General features: G+C 44.0%; 1 protein-coding gene across 11 annotated transcripts; it reads right to left on the bottom strand.

The window, feature by feature from the left end:
- Nucleotides 1-1715: 1715 nt before the first annotated feature.
- On the bottom strand, nt 1716-18242 carry LUC7L (LUC7 like). Of its 11 annotated transcripts, XM_083585301.1 has the most exons (13): nt 17926-18161; nt 16238-16308; nt 15891-15975; nt 15136-15230; nt 14117-14215; nt 12759-12869; nt 11449-11592; nt 10476-10652; nt 10111-10199; nt 9527-9556; nt 7907-8077; nt 6767-6828; nt 1716-3663 (listed from the first exon to the last, which is right to left on the bottom strand). In XM_083585301.1, exons 3-12 carry the CDS (start codon nt 15892-15894, stop codon nt 6801-6803), a joined length of 948 nt encoding a protein of 315 aa, XP_083441427.1. In that variant the 5' UTR covers nt 15895-15975; nt 16238-16308; nt 17926-18161; the 3' UTR covers nt 1716-3663; nt 6767-6800. The 11 variants fall into 11 exon arrangements, with proteins under 11 accessions (XP_083441427.1, XP_083441433.1, XP_083441434.1 ...); XM_083585307.1 differs by lacking the exon at nt 6767-6828; XM_083585308.1 differs by lacking the exons at nt 15891-15975; nt 16238-16308 and having other exon boundaries at nt 17926-18242.
- Nucleotides 18243-19746: the final 1504 nt, after the last annotated feature.

Below are 19746 nucleotides of genomic sequence, written 5' to 3'. Positions count from 1 at the left end.
GCCTCATGAAAACGTGTTTCTAAGGGCCTCCTTTTTTGGGGATCTGGCATCCTATGACATTCGTACAAGGAAAGTTGCCAGCCATGTGAAGATCTTAAAGCCCAGAGGTAGGTAAGAGGGGGCTACTTTCTCAGCAGAAACTGCTGCCTTGTGGTTAGTGGTGAACTTTAGCATAGATTCTGAGGGGCAATGAACCTGGCCCAATTCTCCAGAGCAAACCATACGCTTTTGTGGGCAGAAGGTAAATAGCCACCCAATCTTAGGCACGTTTGCTATTTGAAGTCAGTCCCACTGTCTGCAATGGGGGCTTCTTCCCATATAAAGACCACAGGACTGCAATGTACACATCGCTAAAACAGTAGTTTTTTAAAGCAATTTGAGGACACTTAGGTTTTCCCACCGCAGGAGAGAAAACTATATGCCTCAGCAATGCAAAAGATTGAAAGCTAAGGCCCACATGTAGACAGGGCAGCTTGCATGAAATGTTAATAATCTGCTCTGCTCCACAGCTACTCTCCCCTCCTAGCAACAGGACATTAGTCTGCTCTCCAGTTCTTTGGGTCCTTGAAGATGGGGAACAAGAAGCTGTGTTTCAAGTTACTTTGGTTGCCAAGTGATTAGTCTTGATGGCTTGGAAATCTCAGCATGCTGTCTGCTCCTGTGTGGCTGTTGCAACTGGCTGTTTTCAGGGACTAACAATTCCCTTCCCTATCCAGCCAAGCAAGAGGCCTGCTCACAGTTCAAGGATGCATTCCAGCCAGGCAAAAAGCACTCAAGGGCCCAGCACAGAATCACCAGGCATGTGAGCTGGAAAGAGTTGGGGCCACATTTAGCCCCTGAGCCTGTGCTTCCACACTCCTGTCTTACTCCCACCCCAACATGCAGAGGCTTTGGGGTAATTTGGGAATGGTTGAGGGACTTGGGTATGTTCAGCATGGAGAAGACTGAGCGGTTGGCCACCTTCAAAGATCTGAAGGGCCGTCACACGGAGGATGGAACAGGTTTGTTTTCCGCTGCTCCAGCAGGGAGGGCCCAAACAAATTGATTCAAATGGCAAGATGGGAGATTCCAATGTAGCATTAGGAAGAACTTGCTGACAGCAAGAGCTGTCTGTGACAGCAGAACTAACTCCCTTGGACGACAGTGGATTCTCCTTGGTTGAACTCCCAGGTATCCAGAAATGAAAAACGTTTTGGAAGTCCCAAATGGAGGAACAGCACCTTCCTACCAAATAGCTCAAAGGAAGTGGAGCATTTTCAGTGACCTCCGGGAGTGAATGTCATGTGTTCCTCCATGTCATGTGTTCCTTGGAAAAGAAATACAGAAAGGGATCAAGGAGGAAGAAATGAATTGGGCAGCTTGAATTTATAGTATCCTGGACAACTAGAACTGCAGATCCGCACTCATGTGGGACACTGCGACATTCTGCTGCAGCTCCCATTTGTGGTATAGCCCTGCCCTGAACATTTGCTGTAAAGATGACTAAAGTGGTGCTCTGAAGAATGCCATGTTTTTCTTCATGTGCCCAGGGTATCTATTGCATTAGTCCACCGAAAGGTTTCCCCATTCCTAGGTCCTTCCTTCCCATTTTTGCAACATCTGTAATTAAACTTACTCCAGTCTCTTCAGTTGGTTGACAGTAAAGACAGGGCTGAGTTGCTCATGGAAATTTCAAGCATTAAGGGTTACACCAAAACAGACTGTTCACTCCGAGCCACAAAGATAAGCTTTTAATGTGAATGAGACTGGCAAGAGAAGAGCGTTTTACTTACATCTTTGTTACTTAGACCAATATCCCTCAAAGGCAAACAAAGGTGCTGTTAAGGATCAAACTGCTCATACTAAACATAAAAACCCCACAGAGGGATGAATTCCTAATATTTTATACACTCAATACGATATGCCTTGCTGGCTTCTCACTGCGCCCTCTGACTTTCCAGAGGGCAACACATTCTAGGTCTGAGTATGCCCAGATATTACCTGTCCCAATGGCAGCTGTAGGTCTGAATCCGATTTCCCCAAAGGAAACACATCTGCTCCTTCTGCTGGCTCATTAGTTCTCCTGGTAGTCACTCACAAACACAAAAGGCTGAGAGAACACACACTCAACCACTCCTCTTGGGGCGGGGGGGGGGGGTAGAATTCAGCAGTGAGAATAAAACGGAAAAGAAACTTGATTAAACATGCATTGATGAACACAATTCTGCAGCACAAAATAAAGGGAAAAAAAGGGAGTTGGAGGGAAGAAGAGGCACACAGGAATTGGTCAGTAAGCTACTAGATAATTATACAAATAAAAAGTCAAAAACTCCTAGTACCCTGGACACCACTCTCTGCAGCAGCACCTTGACTGTTTTCCGCTGCTATCAGCAGTTATTAAAAGAACCTGAAGTACATGACTATGATTATGCCCCTCTACCTCTTTGACACACCCCTACCAGCTGTGTTTCAGGTTGTCACCGCAAATGCAGTCTTGGCAGAATTGCAATCTGCTTAACTGCCGCCAACAAGAATAGTGCATCTTGCTCCCCCACCCCACCCCTCTGTAACTGCAGAATCAATCTAGATGTGGGAGTTGTTTGTTTGTCCCACGACAGAGCTCCCCATGCCAGGTCCTCATCTGCCAAATTGGTAGAGTCATTCTGTGTTATTGTAAACACTGCTCTTAATGGAATTGCTCTAACGTGCCTTCCGGTTTGAGGCTGCAATGTGAGGAATCCCATCCCACTTACACCAGGACCTCTCCATCAGGGAACAACATTATTTATATTCAGTGGGATCAATACTGGCAACCTGGAAATTAGGAAGCAGACACAGAAAAATGGAGTCCCGAAGTGCAAAATTCACACTGATGAGTTGCATAACTTGACAAAATAATCCAATTAACATCCATTTAAATTTTAAATGCTGTGCTACTTTCACCAAGCTCTAAATACAACTACTACAACAAAAAAAGAAGAGATATTGTGCCATGTTGTACAGCTGTCCCAAAACAACTTTATTAAGCTAGGCTGTGGCGTAGGTTACTTTTGACCAATCTGGCTTGTTCATATTTAGATAAGTGTCTTGGATATCAGAAACATTACATGAACCTGCCATATTTAGAAAGGGGGGTGGGGAGTACCAGCGCTGCTGAGGTTCTTTAGTATGTTATGAACTCAAGTCTGCAATAGAAAGGCAAGTGATGTTTTAACATAGGCAGGTGGAGCATGAGTTTTTACAGCACGTTATGATCCCGCCACCCCCACAGCTTCTGCCTGCTTCTGCTGCATTCTGCTTAAGTCGCTAAACTGCACTGAAGACCAGCAACTGAGTTTGTTTCTTTCAATTAAAAGACAAAAGTCTCAAGTCAACAGTATAGGAAACTGTCACACTACTGGCTTTGCTACCTGCAGAAACAATAGAAATTCAGAACTACAAAAGATGTGCTGTATTCAGTTAATATAAATGAGAAAAATTTGGGCTGTGTAGAACATTTCTCAAGACTATATATACAGTACAATACAGATCGCGTCCGGAGTTCAGATCTCGCCGGCTTCCCTCTCTTCAGATCTCTTAGGGTGAGATTTGCCATTCGTGCTTTCGTGTCGCCGTTCAGAAGAGCTCTTCTCTTTCTTGTCTCTTTCCCGTGATTTCTCCCTTGAAGACCGATCTCTAGAGGATCTGGAGAGCAAACCAGAGCATACTGTAGGGCTCTAGAATGGAAAGTGCATGTGTGTCTGTGAAAACATTTCAGACCAGAAAAGGGAACTGTGGACTTAGCCTACCAATTCTCCTTTCTGGACCACGGGCAGAAAGAGAGCCCAGATGGGCGGGAAGAGCCACCCTCCAGGGTTGGTAGACATTAAGCACAGGGTGAGGTACTACCTAAATCCAGAGTTAAGGTCAAGCACTAGATGCAGAGGTTCATAAGCTGAAATCTACAAGCTGCAATCAGGTTGCCCATGGAAAGACTATAGAACAGTTAACAATATTGCAGAACTGCAGAGTGGGATGGGACCACAAGGGTCTCCAAGTCCAACCCCCTGCAGCTACAGGGATCTTTTGCCCAATGTGGGGTTCAAATCCACAACCCTGAGATTAACCAGTCTCATGCTCTACCAACTGAGCTATAGATATCTGTGCACAGCCCTTTTTGCTGGAAACAAAAAATGAGAAGCAATGCTATTTTGATCAAGACTAGACTGTCAAACAGGCTAAGGGCCAATATTTTCATAATATGGTGCTGGTGCAATCAACCCCCCCCCAAAAAAAATCAATCCATTGAAGAAGGGTCCTGAATGGCCTGTCTACTCTTAAGTCCAAACACAGGACGAATGCTGACCTGAGGAAAAAGCTGACAAGCTCTCCAATCAACATCACTCACAGAAACAGCATGCCCACCCCATTTGAAAGACACAGGACTATGATTAGAAAAAGACAAATTATGCATATTGCTTTGATTTGTAAAAGAAAAAAATGATGTTTCTTAAGTGGTCTGCCAGGATCCCTGATTATTTTCAAATGGACTGGAGAATGTGCAATAGAGCTGAAGCCTGCTGGATCAGGTGTGCTAGGAAGCTCCCTGCAGGGAACTCTAAATGTACCAGATGACTGGGATGCACATGGTGCTTTGAACTCCCGGCTTTGAGACTTCAAAGCACTGGGCAATCTGTGGTGTCAGGTGACTGACAGGTGTGCAGCCTCAACTACCTCTTAAATTTGGCCCACAAGGTTAGATTCTGATAAGCCAAAAAGGTTCCATGCCCCGGATCCAGGGAATGGACCACAATGGTTCACTCTAGGATGAGATTAGTCAATCAAATTCCAGGCTTAGCAAGATAGAAGAATAAACTCAGTGCAATGACTGCTGAGCCCATCTGCCCAGGACCAGAGAAGTAAACAATACAAGTTTGCAATAAAATGAATTTTGTTCAGTTATTCTTTTGTTCAATCAAACCTAGAAATTCAACAATGACATCAATACTAAACAAGGCTCTTTCCTATGCTTCTACACTGTCACAAATCTCTTTCTTTGTGCTTCGGGGAGTTCCCCTGCTTCCCTCTTGACTAGTAACCAATTTCTTTTGACAACTTGTTTTTTATACATCTCTCACACATATCTACTCCTGTTTTATCCCACAGTCCATCCTATACCTAGATATTTCCTTCCTTCAACTGTGCCATACACCCTGAAGCCAGCACAATGTAGGGTTAAGTCATTTGTCCTGTTTCCCCCTCCCTCCCACCAAATCCCAGTTTACACAAGTGCTTTACAAGTATGACTTGTTCAGCTGTGAGGGTGTTTTATTTTAAATTTATGGTTTTTTCCTGCTTTGCTGTCTTGGGCTCCTCTGGGAGGAACAGTGGGATAGAGATTGATTGATTGATTGATCCAACCAACAAACCTGACACAATGCCCATCGCTATCAGATTTGATGTGAAAATGGGGAGGTGACATATTGCCAGCCCTTTAATTAGCAGCTCTCTTTATGGTGTGAGCAAGTGCCCAGTGATACTAGCCCCTGATGCCAGCCCCGATTGCTACAGTCACCATCTGTGAAAACAGAGAGCCACTCTTGTACAGCGGTGGGCTTAGAAATGAAGTTAAGAACCCTCAGACTGGATGAGGCCAGTAGCCCATCTACTCCAGCATGTTGTTCTCACAATGGCCAATCAGATGCTAATGGGAAACCCACTAGCAAGACCTGAGCACAACAGCCACCTTTCCCCACTTGCATTTCCAAGCAACTGGCATTCAGAGACATACTGTCTCTGACAGTGACCTGTGAAGGTGATCTTGGCACCCCATCCTACAGGGGGAGTCCCACCCACCATATGCATATGTGCATACACTGTCACTCTCACCCCTTTTGTCATGCCTAATTTACTGCACCTCATAGGGTCACTGTGCACCTTAAAAGCACCTCCTGTCTCACTGGAAGAATGGCAGGACATAAATGCATGAAATAAATTAAAATTGTTACCCTGGGGTAGGGACTACTGTAACTACACAAACACTAAGCATGACAAAAGTGATCAGCTAAAGGTGTGGGGGGGGGCCTGCATACACATAGCGGCTTATAAAAATTCAAAGCTGCAATGTGGATGGCCAACTTTGTCAAATAAGAAGCAGAAGCATTCAGTCTTTATACCAAAAATCAGCTAAGGATAGCTACAAATTAGGCTCTAAGCTTCTATCAAGCTGAGAAAGGCAATCAGCAACTCAAACACAAACAGCTTTATTTTACAGGGAGCTTCTCTAGAGTGGACTTGGTCAACAGAATTGGGGGGGGGGATCCAATATCAGTTCTCCTACAATGCTTTTATTATTCTATGCTACACCAACACACTATAAAGCTTATTATTTATTAATTAAATTTATTAGTCACAGGTTTGCCACAGCAACTCAAAACAACTTAAGAGTAGTTGGAAGTGTTGGCATCTAAAGGATAAACAATGCAAAAGCAGAAGATGGGAATAGCCCAAACATCCGCAAATTATTCAACTCTTTACCCAACACAGTCTCTTATGTATCATTTTACATCTTCTTGAAGCTTCAGTATCTATTGTTGAGATGTTGACTTTTTAGGGATAGCAACATATCAAAGTATGATTTCTATTTTAGAAGAAATAAAACACTTCATTTTCTTTTGAGACTTCTTGTGCCTTCTCATTTTTAATTTTTAACTGTTCCAGAAAACATGACTGATACAGTTCCTCCCCGCCAAGGGAACACTTTGAGATGGGCTATTGTACATTTGGGTTTTCTGAAGCATTCCCTTACCTGCTCTTTAGCAATAGTAATTACAGGGTCTTCCTCATTTCCTAATTGTCCAAACTTCTTTTCTTTATTGTTCATGTTCAAGACAGATTTAAAAAATGAATTTAGTATCTCAACCATGAGTCAATAATTTCCACATACCCCATTTCTAGAAAACCTACTTTCCATTTCCCTTCATAGAGCAGAGAACTGTAAATGCTCATCTACTGTTGACATTATCAATCCAGTGAACATGGTGAACAGAGACTAGGTTTCCCCAGGCTACCTGCAGTACTGCTATGGATTACCAGCAGCTGGAAGTTACTAGGTACACCTGTATGTCAGGAGGCCACTTGGTTAACATGCTTGCATGCAGTAGATCTGAACTGAGGTGCTTCCTGTTAAGCTTCTGCAAGGATCAGAACTACAGTATTTTTAAAGAAGTAGAATCCAGTTAACCATGTGGTGGAGCAATTCTGAAGGATTTATAGCAAATCTGGGAGCACTTCTGGCCATGCAGCATGTTACTGCCCCTGTTCACATCAAGCCTACCTCCCTAATAGTAATCCTGGGTTATTGTTTACCCTCAAAGCAATTAAAGCACAGTGTGCCAGGCCACCAAAACCTACACAGCACCTGAGCGATCAGCGCTAGCGATTTGGGCCTCTCTCAAGTAGAAATGTATGTGCCTGTCTCAAATCCAGTAGATCCTACCATTCCAAACAAACATTCTGGGTCTGAGAGAATTCTCTCTGCTACTTACAGAAGAACTAGCATGCTTTTGAGCAGATGCAAGTGTTGCAAAGAAGTAGGGAAGCCTTCTCAGGTGATGTGCAAAGTCACCCTTGCAGGTCTAGTCCACAAGAAATCTAGTGAGTCCCAAATGGCTTTTGGAGCTCATGGACAACATCTACACACCCTACCTTCTAGGATGACAATGGGAGAAAGCAGCACATGCCTTCAACTTCATTCCCTGCTTATTTGTATCACGTGAACCAGCTCTCTTCAACCCCACCCCATGGCAGCCTTGGGAAGGAGTTCATTGACTTTTGAACCAATCCCTATTTTCTCACTGTTTCTCCAATAGTCAGCTGGACTCGTTTCTCATGGCTACACTACAAGTCAAAAAGCCTTTCCCCAAGAGGTTGCAAAAGCCAAGCCTACTTGTGTTTTGAACTCCTGTCTCTGGATCCCCGCCGGTGGCCTCGGCTATGGCTGCCGGAACGGCTGCGATGGCGCCTGTGCCTCTCTCGTTCCCGGGACTTGGAGCGGGACTTTCGCTTCTCACGGGAAATGGACCTCGAACGCCTTCGCCTCCGCTCTCGAGAGCGAGACCTGCAAGAACCAGGAACAAGCAGTATAAAACCCAGAGATATAGAGAATTTGACATGAACAGCTGCTGGATTTCCCCACTGCTGCATTTGCAAAGAAATTCAATTTCAAGTTTTTATTACATTCAGGGTTATTCCTCCATTTTATCCTCACAAGAACCCTGTTAGGTAAGTTATGGCTGAGAAAGTGACTTGCTCAATGCCACCCAATGAGTTTAATGACCGGCAGGGAAGAAATTGAACCTGGGCTAATACTGTTAAGTCTGACCAGTATTGTAGGACTGCAGCATCCTACATAAAAACATGCTTGTCTTAATGCATAAATGAAAAAGACATACCTCGCAGAACACCAATAGCTTCAGATTTGCATAAAAATATTTTGAACAGGCTTCCTCAACCCCTTATGCTGTCCAGAACATTTAGCAATGTCTGATAAGCCAATCACATTTAAGATTAATAAACAGCTAAAATGCTTCTATATAAGAGTGACTCGCTGATTAAGCATTAATTCCAGTAATTTTAGGACCCTGTATGCTTCCTAACACAATAACATTCAGTACTTTCATTTCACTCACTGTCCTATAACATCTCTTGATGACTTAATACATGTGGATTAATCCTTTGTGCATTTAGTTCAAGCAAGCTACTACTTGGATTAAGTTGAGCTCTTTTATATTTCATTACTGCAGAACAGGAACAGTTTCTTCCTCTTCTGCACATTTAGTACTCCCTCAGTTTCCAGTTCTTCCACAGCACCATGCTGAAAAGGCAGCCTTTACATCACCTCTGCCCAGATTATGCACTTCTTCCCCAAGAGCCTGGGCACTTCCTGGTTGAGGAAGATGCAAAGCTTCCATTTCAGATGTGACAATGTGGAGAAGAAGAAGGTGGTGTTTTGTGCTCCTGAACAGCTACAGTATATTCAAGGCAATTCTCGGCAAAGATGTATCGGTCATTCTTCCACTTTTACTCTCAGCCACAAGGAGCATGTTCTCCCAGGGTCTCAGCAGCTACAATGCTTTCCTACAAATATCCAGGCAAAATTAAAGGGGTTGGCTTTCTCTCAGAGTCTAAACAGCTTTGGTTCAACATGAGACCACCCTCTTGAGACTGCCAATCTAACATCCATACAGAAAGAATGGATGCATGAAAAGGCCTTTAAGTATGTACTGAAAATGCTGCAAGGACTTTAAGACAAGTCTGTACCAAGTGGAGCAATCCAATATTTTAAACCTTTCAAATAATTGTGGTTTACCCACCCTAAATACACTTCCTTGAAACCACAGTAGGGACTGGTCAAGCAAGCAATTGCTACAAACTGGAAAAGGCACCGAGGTTGTTCCTCCTCTGGTCCAATGCTCAAACAGAATGGTAGAAAGAGAAAGAACTGCAAAGGGATGCCAGTCACCTTACCCAGAATGAAGAACCATCATTACCAACTTAAAACACCCACCTTCTGCGATCTCTGTTTCTGGATCCAGACCTAGCAAAAAGCAACATTTGTTTCAGGTAAGTTAATGACTGACAGAGTTGTGGGAATCTTTCAAATGGACAAATATTCTTTTAGAGCAAAATAACACTTAGGAAAAGAATTCTAAACATCAGGACTTAAAGGCCATGGATGATGAATATGTTAAAGCTGAATCAGAAAAACGGCTATGAAACAATTACATAGGGTGGCTATTTGCTAAAGCAAGGCACGTTTAATCACCTTTTTCAGCGCAAAAACCCTAGCTGTTTGGACAGTTGTGTCATTTGCTGCTTGCCTGCAGGGCCTGCTAGTTTTCCCAAAGCAGCAACATGCCCATTTCTCCTTTTCTGCTCCTTTCCAAAGCCCACACATGACATTTTCTCTTGACTTGGGGAAGCAACCAGAATATATAGCCCTGACGTGCCATGCACTGCCCACAATCCAAGTGTGACTAATGCCTGCTCTTTGCCACACCATTTCTTTGAGATCTTCACACAGCAGCACAAGCACCCTTAAGCCACAGCACCACAACCTTCCACTGCAAATACTTCCTAGAGTTCACTCACCGTTGACCCGTTCTCTCCTCTCGCTCTCTTTCTTCTCTCCGTCTCAACCGGTCCTGATTCCTCTTCTCCTGTTTCTCTGCCACAGTTTTCTATGATACAGATAGCAAACCTTGTTAAACGCGGCTGCGTGCTACAACACAAGTCTGACAAAAAAACTCAATTCATCCTCTAACCAGGATGGTTCTCCAACGGCTTGAGCACGAGACGGACAATGCTCCAAGTGCACAAGAGCATATTGCTCACGTAACCACATTTCACAGGAGCCATGAAGCAGGGCTACAATCCCCCCTCAGGGCATCTGTACAGCAGAGATTGAACTGTAGCCTTCTGCATCCAAAGGAGCTGCCCCACACCAGAGTTCTCACCCGCAATTGGTCCAGCTTCTCACGAATCTGAATGAAGCCCAAGTGCAATTTGCCTCCAAAGTGATCAGCAAGTCGGCGATCGTTATCATGGAGACCAAGGTATGCAGAGCAGACCTCACAGACACGCAGCTTCTGTTGCTGGAAACTGGATGCAGGCATAGAATTACGGTATTCCTCCTATGGAGGATCAGACAGCTGAGTATTAATACTTCCACAGTGCTTATCTCTTATGCTTTCATCTCTCCACCCTAAACAATTTCTCCCAGCTTATTAACACTGTACTCCTACCCTAGGGATGCGGGTGGCGCTGTGGTCTAAACCACTGAGCCTAGGGCTTGCCGATCGGAAGGTCGGCGGTTTGAATCCCCGCGAAGGGATGAGCTCCCGTTGCTCGGTTCCAGCTCCTGCCAACCTAGCAGTTCAAAAGCACGTCAAAGTGCAAGTAGATAAATAGATACCGCTCCAGCGGGAAGGTAAATGGTGTTTCTGTGCGCTGCTCTGGTTTCGCCAGAAGCGGCTTAGTCATGCTGGCCACATGACCCGGAAAAACTGTCTGTGGACAAACGTCTGCTCCCTCAGCCAGTAAAGCGAGATGAGCGCTGCAACCCCAGAGTCGTTCGCGACTGGACTTAACTGTCAGGGGTCCCTTACCTTTACTTTTTTACCTACCCTGATATACTAGAAATAGTAGCCACTATCTGACCTACAGCTCAGTTAATCCTGCACCTATTGTGTTAGGATGCTAACGCACCTTTACAAAGAAGGATTTACACGAGGAACTGTTCGGGAATACTCAGAAGCTGTCATTTCAAGCAAGAAAGACAGTAATTAGTATTTCCTCACCTAGTTTTGCTTTGAGACAACTCTACATTTTGCTTTAGTATGGTGCATTTTTGCAGCTAAACCAGGCTAAATAAAAAACAATTATGATTTTTGTAAAGAACATTATCAATAAAAAGAGAGCAAAGCAAACCTCTGCTTCTTTCTTTTTTGCTCGGACTTTCTCGACTTCCATCAGTATCTTCTGAGATTCATCCACATTCCCTTCAGCCCCCAGCTGCTCGGCTTTAGCCAGAAGTTTGCCAATGTCTTCATTTAGTTCATGCACCTTTTCTGCCTGGAGAGGAGAGATGGTGTTTAGTGATCAAGGGAACAGATTGCATCTTTGGTATCTGACTTTGGTCTGGGCACACAAGGAATTTAATGGCCCCTCCAGCTGTTTGGGGACTACAATTCCCATAATCCCTGACCACTGGTCCAGTTAGCTAGGGATGATGGGAGTTGTAGTCCCCAAACAGCTGGAGGGCCAAGTTTGGCCATCACTGGTCTAAGGGGAAAGTTCTTGTGCAAAAGATTTAAGGGAAAATGGGGAATGGGGCATTCCCTTCTAATGCAGTAAATTGGCTTGAAGCCTGTTTCCTTTGGCTTTGCAATGCATTTCAAGCTACCTTGAGCGCCTTTTGGTAGAAAAGCAGAACACATACTGAAACAAAAATGAACCGCTTATTTGTTTATTAATTTATAAAGTGCTTGGAAGGCAAATGCCTCATCCAAGTAATCTTTTAAGGTAAGCTAACTCTATCCCTGGAGCTGATAGTGAATTTGTGATTGCAGTATCATTGCAGCACCAGCCTTCTTTACTCTGACCTTTGAATTTTCAAGACCCACCCCATCCTTGTGATGCCAATGTTTTAAAATGTTTATAATACTGTGTTTTAAATTGATGTAACCCACCCTGGGATCTTACAGTGAAAGGCAGTTAAAAAACCTAAGGGCTGGTGGGGGAGAGACAGAACAAAGCCCAGCAAAGAAACCATGGCAGCTGCTAAAGGACAGCAGCCTCTACTTCCTCCTCTGCAGCACAGAAATGCAGATGCTCCTGCAGTTCTCTGATCCTCCTTTTCCAGCCCCCATCAGGCTAGTAATATTTATTACATGCTGGTAAGTGTTGCGGGCTTATTTATAAGGCTAGGGAAATTGTATTACGTTTTATATCACACCTTGACATGAGCTTCAAGGAAGCTTGAACTAAGGACCACCCAACTTAAAGAGCTCGTGCATTTAACTTTTACGATAGGACCAGCTTCTCACATAGATGCCAACTGAACTATCTGGGAACATCTGGGGATGCAGCATTACTGAAGCTGGGCAAGTATGAATCTAATTGGTCCAGTAAATCAGAGGAGACTGGGAGCCCCATGTAACAAGAGAATAGGATGGCAACTGCTGATACAGCCTTTGAGAAAGGAGGCTGCCACACATGATTTTGCCCGACTGAAGTACCTTTGCAGCTACTTCAGCACTGATCTCTTCCTGTGTTTCTGCAAGTCGTTTCTTTGCCAGTTCAGTTCTTCTGTCACACTCAGCAATGAAGGATTCCAAGTGGTCCATTGCCTACAGATGTACAAACAAACAAAGCTGACACATATATAGGAAGGGTGTACGCACAAAACGTTACTTCAATATTCTTTTCCCTGTTGGAAGAGATGCCCCAAGATGAACACGATCCTCTTGTTGGTATTTCAGATTAAAATTGATGGCGACAGTAAGGGGCGGGTGAAAGCAACTGATGGTGAGGTGGGAACAAGAGAAGTTTCTTCAGGATAAAAGCAGAGGTGTGTTTAGAAAACCCATTTCTTCAGACCCCAAACCAATATCCTAATGCTGTTGTGGTACATCAAATTATTAAACCCTAGCAGAGATGCTAGTTTGTAAACACCAAGAATGGCAAAATGGCAACAAAGACATTTTTAGGTAGAGGTTTAAAATAACTGAAATACTATTTACACTGCTCTTATAATAGAATTCTTAGGTACAGCAGAGGATATATTGAGCTGGATTCCTCAGAAGAAAGAGGATAGGGCAACTCTGCTCAGTTAAGCATGTACTGGATAGGACTGATGGGAGCTGTAGTCCAGATCATCTGGAGGGCACCTGGTTCGCAAAGGCTGCTTTAAAGCAGTGTTTCCCAACCTTTGGTTTCCAGCCGTTTTCAGACCACAATTCCCATCACCCTGGACCGCTGGTCTTGCTGGCTAGTGATGATGGGAGTAGTAGTCCAAAAACAGCTGGAGACCCAAGGTTGGGAAACACTGCTTTAAAGAGCTACAAGCTAGATTTAGCTCAGTGGTATTGATTATGAGACCAGTGGGCTCCACTCTGATCTCAGAGTGCAGGCCTCAGTGACTGCACCCGTTTCGGGCAGGGCAGAAGCACATCACATTATCAACAATAATTGAATCAACAATATAGGAATATCTATATTCCTATAAAAATAAACACCACGCAGTCTGCAAATTAACCAGCAATTGTTTTATGGGCTTGTTGCATTGGGATTATTTGGAGGCAGTGCCCAGCATGACAACTTTGCTCTGAAGAGAAACCCTAGACACTTTGTGTCTAGTAACAAACTGCTCATTAAAATCTAGAGTGCAATGTTCTAAGTCTCTGTCTGACAACCACTAGTTGTAACTCTACATAGTTCAGAAATCACTGTTTTGTGAATGGTATAGAAAACTTCTGCTAACCTTTGCAGGAAGCTTACAAAGGAAAATGTCACAAGATTAGCGGGAATATCAGACTTACTGTTGCCCAATCTGATACCAGCATTTCATTACCGGGAAAAAACACAAAGCACTTACGTCCAACTCAAAGAACAGGTCCCTCTCTTTACTTGCGATTTCATAATCTGCTCTTAGTGCCAAATCATGAATTTTTGTACACTCTCCAAGGTCCATGCGCTGTTGAGAAGGGGGGAAAGAAGACAAAACAAACTGAGACCTTTACATTCATGTGAAAATATGATTAGGCTTATAGGAATGCATGAGCCAGGTTTGGAAAAGTGAAAAAAGTAACTCTACCTTATACATGTTCATTTTGAGTCAGATGACATTAATATATATGGGTTGTATCCAACTAAGTTTTACTTAAAAGTATACATCACAATTAATGAAAGTCATGTTCATTCATTTCAATGGGTCTACTCTGAGTAGGAATGACACTAGATACAGCCCTACAGCTTTAAAATAATATACATATTTAAAAGGGTTTTGTATTCTTTTTAACCATTTAAAATTCATTTGGTGTATTCCATTGTGGGCCAATTATGCACTTCTGAAACATGTCAATTCAAAAATTCTGCCATTTCAAATACAAGGCTGAATTATATTCTGCTATATGTATTAATGCTCTGTGTGTTTTTTGTTAAATAAAAGAAGGTTGAGTTATTTGCTGATCCACATTTTATATGAAATTGTCACAAATAAAAGGGACACACATTACTAAGAGAACATCTTACTGCTTTTCCTTATATGTCCCCTTTCACATCAGCTGACTGGATATATTTGAATTCTGCTGCCTAGGTAACTACTTGACTGCTGCCCATTACAGATAAGATTAAGGGCTCAACTTAGCTACCTCAATTTCATAACCAGAACACTTAAGTGTGCATGTAGAGTTTTTCATAATGTTTAAGTAACATCACACAGAATTCCACTGTACTCCAAAGTATTATGATCCTGATTATTAGAGAAACGGGAGGTTGCCAGCTTGACACCACTTGGGTTTTTTGAGTTTGTACACATAGCTACACAGAATGATTCCACGCAGGATTTAACTGTTAAACCATATATTCTGTAACACCATCAGGAAGGGTACTTACCGTTCCTGCTAAAATATCATGAGGGCAACAATCCAGAAGGTGGCTCTTGCAGACTCGTTCATCTGTGAACTTCACCCTTTGCCTCGTTTCATCTCCTGAAATTCATGTTTGATTATAAATATGAAAAAAAAAACATTTAAAATGCTAAGCAAGGTAAACTGTGGTAAGTTTCTATTTCGCCTCATTATGCAGATAAAAATACTTCACGAACCCCAGAACTGCTTGAAGAACTACAAAGGCATTAAGTCGCAGAATATTCATTTTTCTTTCACAGCTGAGAATCGAAGCAAGTATAGCATTTAATGTCACATGCACCACTTACTAAGAATGGTGCTGACCACAAGAATGCCCGTAGCCAGACATCTATGTAAAATGATAGTAGAGTCAGCCAAGGATCCAGACCACAAAGAATTTTCTTCTGCATGGAGAAGGGTCTGGAGATATCAAAACCTGTGCTCTCTGAACACCATGAACAAAACAGATCAACACCTGGGAATTTTAATAAGCAGCCATTTATTAATTCACTGTCTTTTCAGTTAATGCTGCTGCCTTGTACTGTTAAGAAGCAATGAGGTGCCACAGGGCCACCAGACGTATTTTGGTGTTGATCTGAAGAGTATAATTTGTTTTGTCCCTCCCCTTCCCCGCCCTCAGAAAACATTTTTACATTTGGGAGCCACTTAAAAACAAGCAAAACCAACAAAAAAAAAGGGAAGTTAGTTAATACACACTGCGAGCTCCAACATATACTATACCCATCTGCCTTCTTCAAGACCTCAGCTGCAGAATTTTTATGCCCGCTGTTGAAAAGTTTTAAAGGAAAAGTTTTCTTGCCCACACCTGCAGTAAGGAAGTCAGGGGAATGATACATAAAAAGTAAAGGCAAAGTGGTAATGGTATGTGACAATTGTTTTTTAAAAGCTAGTCTGTGTATGACTATAGATCAGGATTCGCAAGCATCCAGGATTAATGTTGTGTCTACTAAAAATGTATTTTTTCCCTTTTTTCTTTCTTTTCTAAGCTACACTTTTAAAGTTACTTGTGAAAAAAGCAGCAAACACTTTTTTTGTTATAACAGCTTTAAAAATTGGTTGTGACTCACGGCTCGATGAACATGAGGCTTTTCTGCAACTCCCTTGCAGATTGATGTAGGCAGGCAAAGATACACTGAACCTTTATAAATAAAATAGAGGGGCCACAATTGTTCAGTTTGTATGAAATAAAATTATGGGAAGCAATTCAAAAGCAACTCAAATACACAAAGAAAGAACGAGCACTTATTCATTTACGAAACAAAGTGCAAAAAGTTATCTACAGAGTTCTGCAAATGTGCCAGATAGTTGCCGATTCAAGTAAGGAAGCAGATACAAACCTTGACAGGAATGCACAGCTTTTCAAGGGGATGTCCTGGGGCTAGCACTAAAGTCCCGTTTCCATACAGAACAGGCCTACCTTCGTGCTTTTATTCACGAAGCATTACCTCTACAGGCGAGTCTACAAAAGAAAAGCCTCACCACATAAGACCAGAAAAAGTCAGGCTTTCAGCTCATGATACAGAGCTAAAACCAACAAATCTGGCATTTAAAGCCTTATGTTTCAGGCAGCTTTAAGTGTCCGAGTTATGGGATTTAATGTAATATGTATTCCTTGCCAATGCTTTCCAAGAGTGCCCTCGAAATGTACTGAACGCACTAGATCCTAAGTTACTCTAAAACACCTGATTGTTTCCCTTATACCATCTGTAGCAGTGTTTTAGGCTACTGAGCAGATGTTTCCAGGAATTAGATGTTACGTCAAGAACTATGCCACCAGCTTTGGTGGGCATTTGGACTGGCACACCTTGAAGGCATGATAATGCAGGTGCTGGGGACTTGGCTACCCTGCTTAGGCACCTTCGTCCAAGCGCTGTGCTTGGTGACGCTCACCACCCACAATGCCATGACCAACAATCACTACACTGGCCAACTTGCCACACAGCCAAACTTTAAACTGGCCTGACAGGTTTGACTTCCGGCCAGCTAGCACCCAGCTGTCTTTTGCTATAAACTCTCCATATGGCTCAGCAGTAACATTGGCTCAGGCCAATGCTCCATCTACTCCTTCAAACATCCAGTTTCCAAACTGCCCCTTGGCAAACCTACAAGGAGGCCACAAAGGCAGGGAGCCCTCACCCCACCCTAAAACATACACAAGCACTTCTGGTATTAAGAGGTAGACTTCTGCTGGACTTGGAAGCTCCACTTACCTATCCTGGCTAACTGAAAGAAGCAATTCAAAGTTGCTCCTCATTTTAGATGCCCATCAGCCAAAAACGTCCTTCTTATCCCCTTATCATATAATCCTAGGATAATCCCAAAGCCCCTCTCTCACAAATATGAGCAGGGAGGGGCTTTTCCTAGCAGGGTACAACGCAAAGGCTCAAGCCAAGGACGTGTGAAATAAAACGCGCGTGGCGATTGGGGCAAGAGCGCCTCTGAGCATATGCTGAGCGCTCACTCATCCCTGGCCTCCCAGAAACGGAACCCCTCAAACCTTATGGATTTATTAAGAAGAGAAAGAGCCGCTGCCTCTTTCAGGGGATGGAAAGCCTCAGTTTGCAGGGGAAGCGAGGCCCTGCTGTGGGTGAGGCGAGGCCCCGCCGATGGACACCGGAGGCGGCGGCGGCGGCTGGTCGCCTCCTCAGCGCTCCGCCACTGCAGGGGCCCCCAAAGGCTCTGTCCGCGCCAGGCCCGAGGCGCTCGCTCGCTCGCTTCCTTCCTGCAGGCCCCCGCCTCGCCCGTCCCTACTCACCGTCCCGGGCCGTGCCCATCAGCTGGTCGAGCAGCGCCCGCATCTGGGCCTGGGCCGACATGGCGGCGGCGGCGGCAGCTACGAGGTGAGCCGAGAGCGCGGCGGAGGGGAAGGGGGGGTTGGCGTCTCCTTGGAAACCAGGGGAGCGCGGCGGGGTGGGGGAGGTGGAACAACGGCGCGAGCCCAGGCCGCGGAGACCGACCCTAGCGCGGCCTCTCACTCGCTACAGCCTGCGCAGGGCACGATGGGAAGTGGGGGAAGGGGGAAGCCGAGGCGGAGGCGGCCGCCGTCTTATTCGCATTCCTCCTCCAACCGCCAGCGCGAAAGGCACTCTGGGAGTTGTAGTCCGAGACGAGCCGGAGCCCGCAGTGCACGCTGGTTGCTGCAGTTCGGTTCTGAGCGGAGCCTGGATTCGCCGCCAGCTCGTTGGTTTTGTTTATATCTTCAGTGTTTTTGATTTTTGTTGGTATTTTTAATATGAACATGTTATATTTATATTTTTGTGTTTTTATTTTTAAAATTTATATCCTGGCCTTCTTCCCAAAGGACTGTTTTGTGCAGACTACTTAGATTTTTTTTATGGTTAACCTGCATATAAACGTGGTCCGAGTAAAATAAATAATGTTCATTTTAAACATGCAGGACAGTGCACTCCGAGATTTGAACACAAGGCCTCGTTGCACCTTGTCGACTTGAAGGAAAGTCCCTGTGTAAGACAATCAATCAATCAATCATTTATTGTATTTGACTAAAAGCCATTGCAAATCCAGTTACAGAACCAGCAAGTCCAATAAAACGTATTAAGAAAGATCCAGAAATAACAATTTGCAATAAATCAAATTAATGAATCCCCCGCAAAATCTATAGCGTTGTCTTTTATGTGATTAGCACGGATACTTATAGCGGCTTACAAAACTATCGTGCATTCATTCTGCCAGGGTTTCATTTCAGCCTGGACATCTTACCAGGACTTCCCCTGCCTCCCTTCTCTCTGTAACAGGACACGTCTCCTACTTAACAGAAGACAGTCACGGAGGACAGCCCTCTGGTGGGTCATTACACCATACAGGACAAGGCAAAAGAGAGAGAAATGGATCCTGCAATGCATGTTTGGATTAAAGGTGAGCCAGGGTCTGAAAAGGACTGCTGGTCTACTTGAAGGCATCCTCTATGAATAAGATAAAAGAACCACTAGAAGGGAGAGCAGGAGGAATCTTTAATTTGCAAGCTCCTGGGCAACTGACTGAATAAGCACCGCAGTCTCGTGGGTGGCTATAGGGTCCCCACTATGGCAAGGCGTATTGTATATCTAGTTACATTGCCTCTATAGTAATTGTATCTAAAGTTGCACCTGTACATATATTGTAAATCAGCACATGCACTTGCAAATCGGCATCCTCTTTTTTGATGAAGCGTTTTCTCGTTTCTCTTCAATGCAAAAGTGGTCTCCCTTCTTGCAAAAAGCTTCCAAATGTGCCAAACCTTCTCCTTGTATTTTAAAAGATTGTAATTGAATTTGGGGCATGCTTCATTCCCCTTCTCTCCCCACCGCTCCACCCCCCTTAACCTGGGCTTGATGAACTCCATCGAGCTGTAGCAGTATCTCAGACAGCATAGGTGACAGTAATCCAGGGATGTGCATCTCTGCTTCTAGACAGCAGAGGGCATTGACGCCCTTATTCTATTCTGGACACGTCAACAGCCTCTTTCTGCAAAAGAAAAATGAACAGAAGAAAGAACAGAGTGACTTGTAGCATCTTAAAGACTAAGAATGGCACAAGCTTCCATGCAGCACCTTGGAGATTTATTACAGCACAAGCT

The sequence above is a fragment of the Podarcis filfolensis genome (genome assembly GCF_964270895.1).
Source record: "Podarcis filfolensis genome assembly, chromosome: 14".
Lineage (NCBI taxonomy): Eukaryota > Metazoa > Chordata > Lepidosauria > Squamata > Lacertidae > Podarcis > Podarcis filfolensis.
This window is presented reverse-complemented; position numbering and strand designations above follow the sequence as displayed.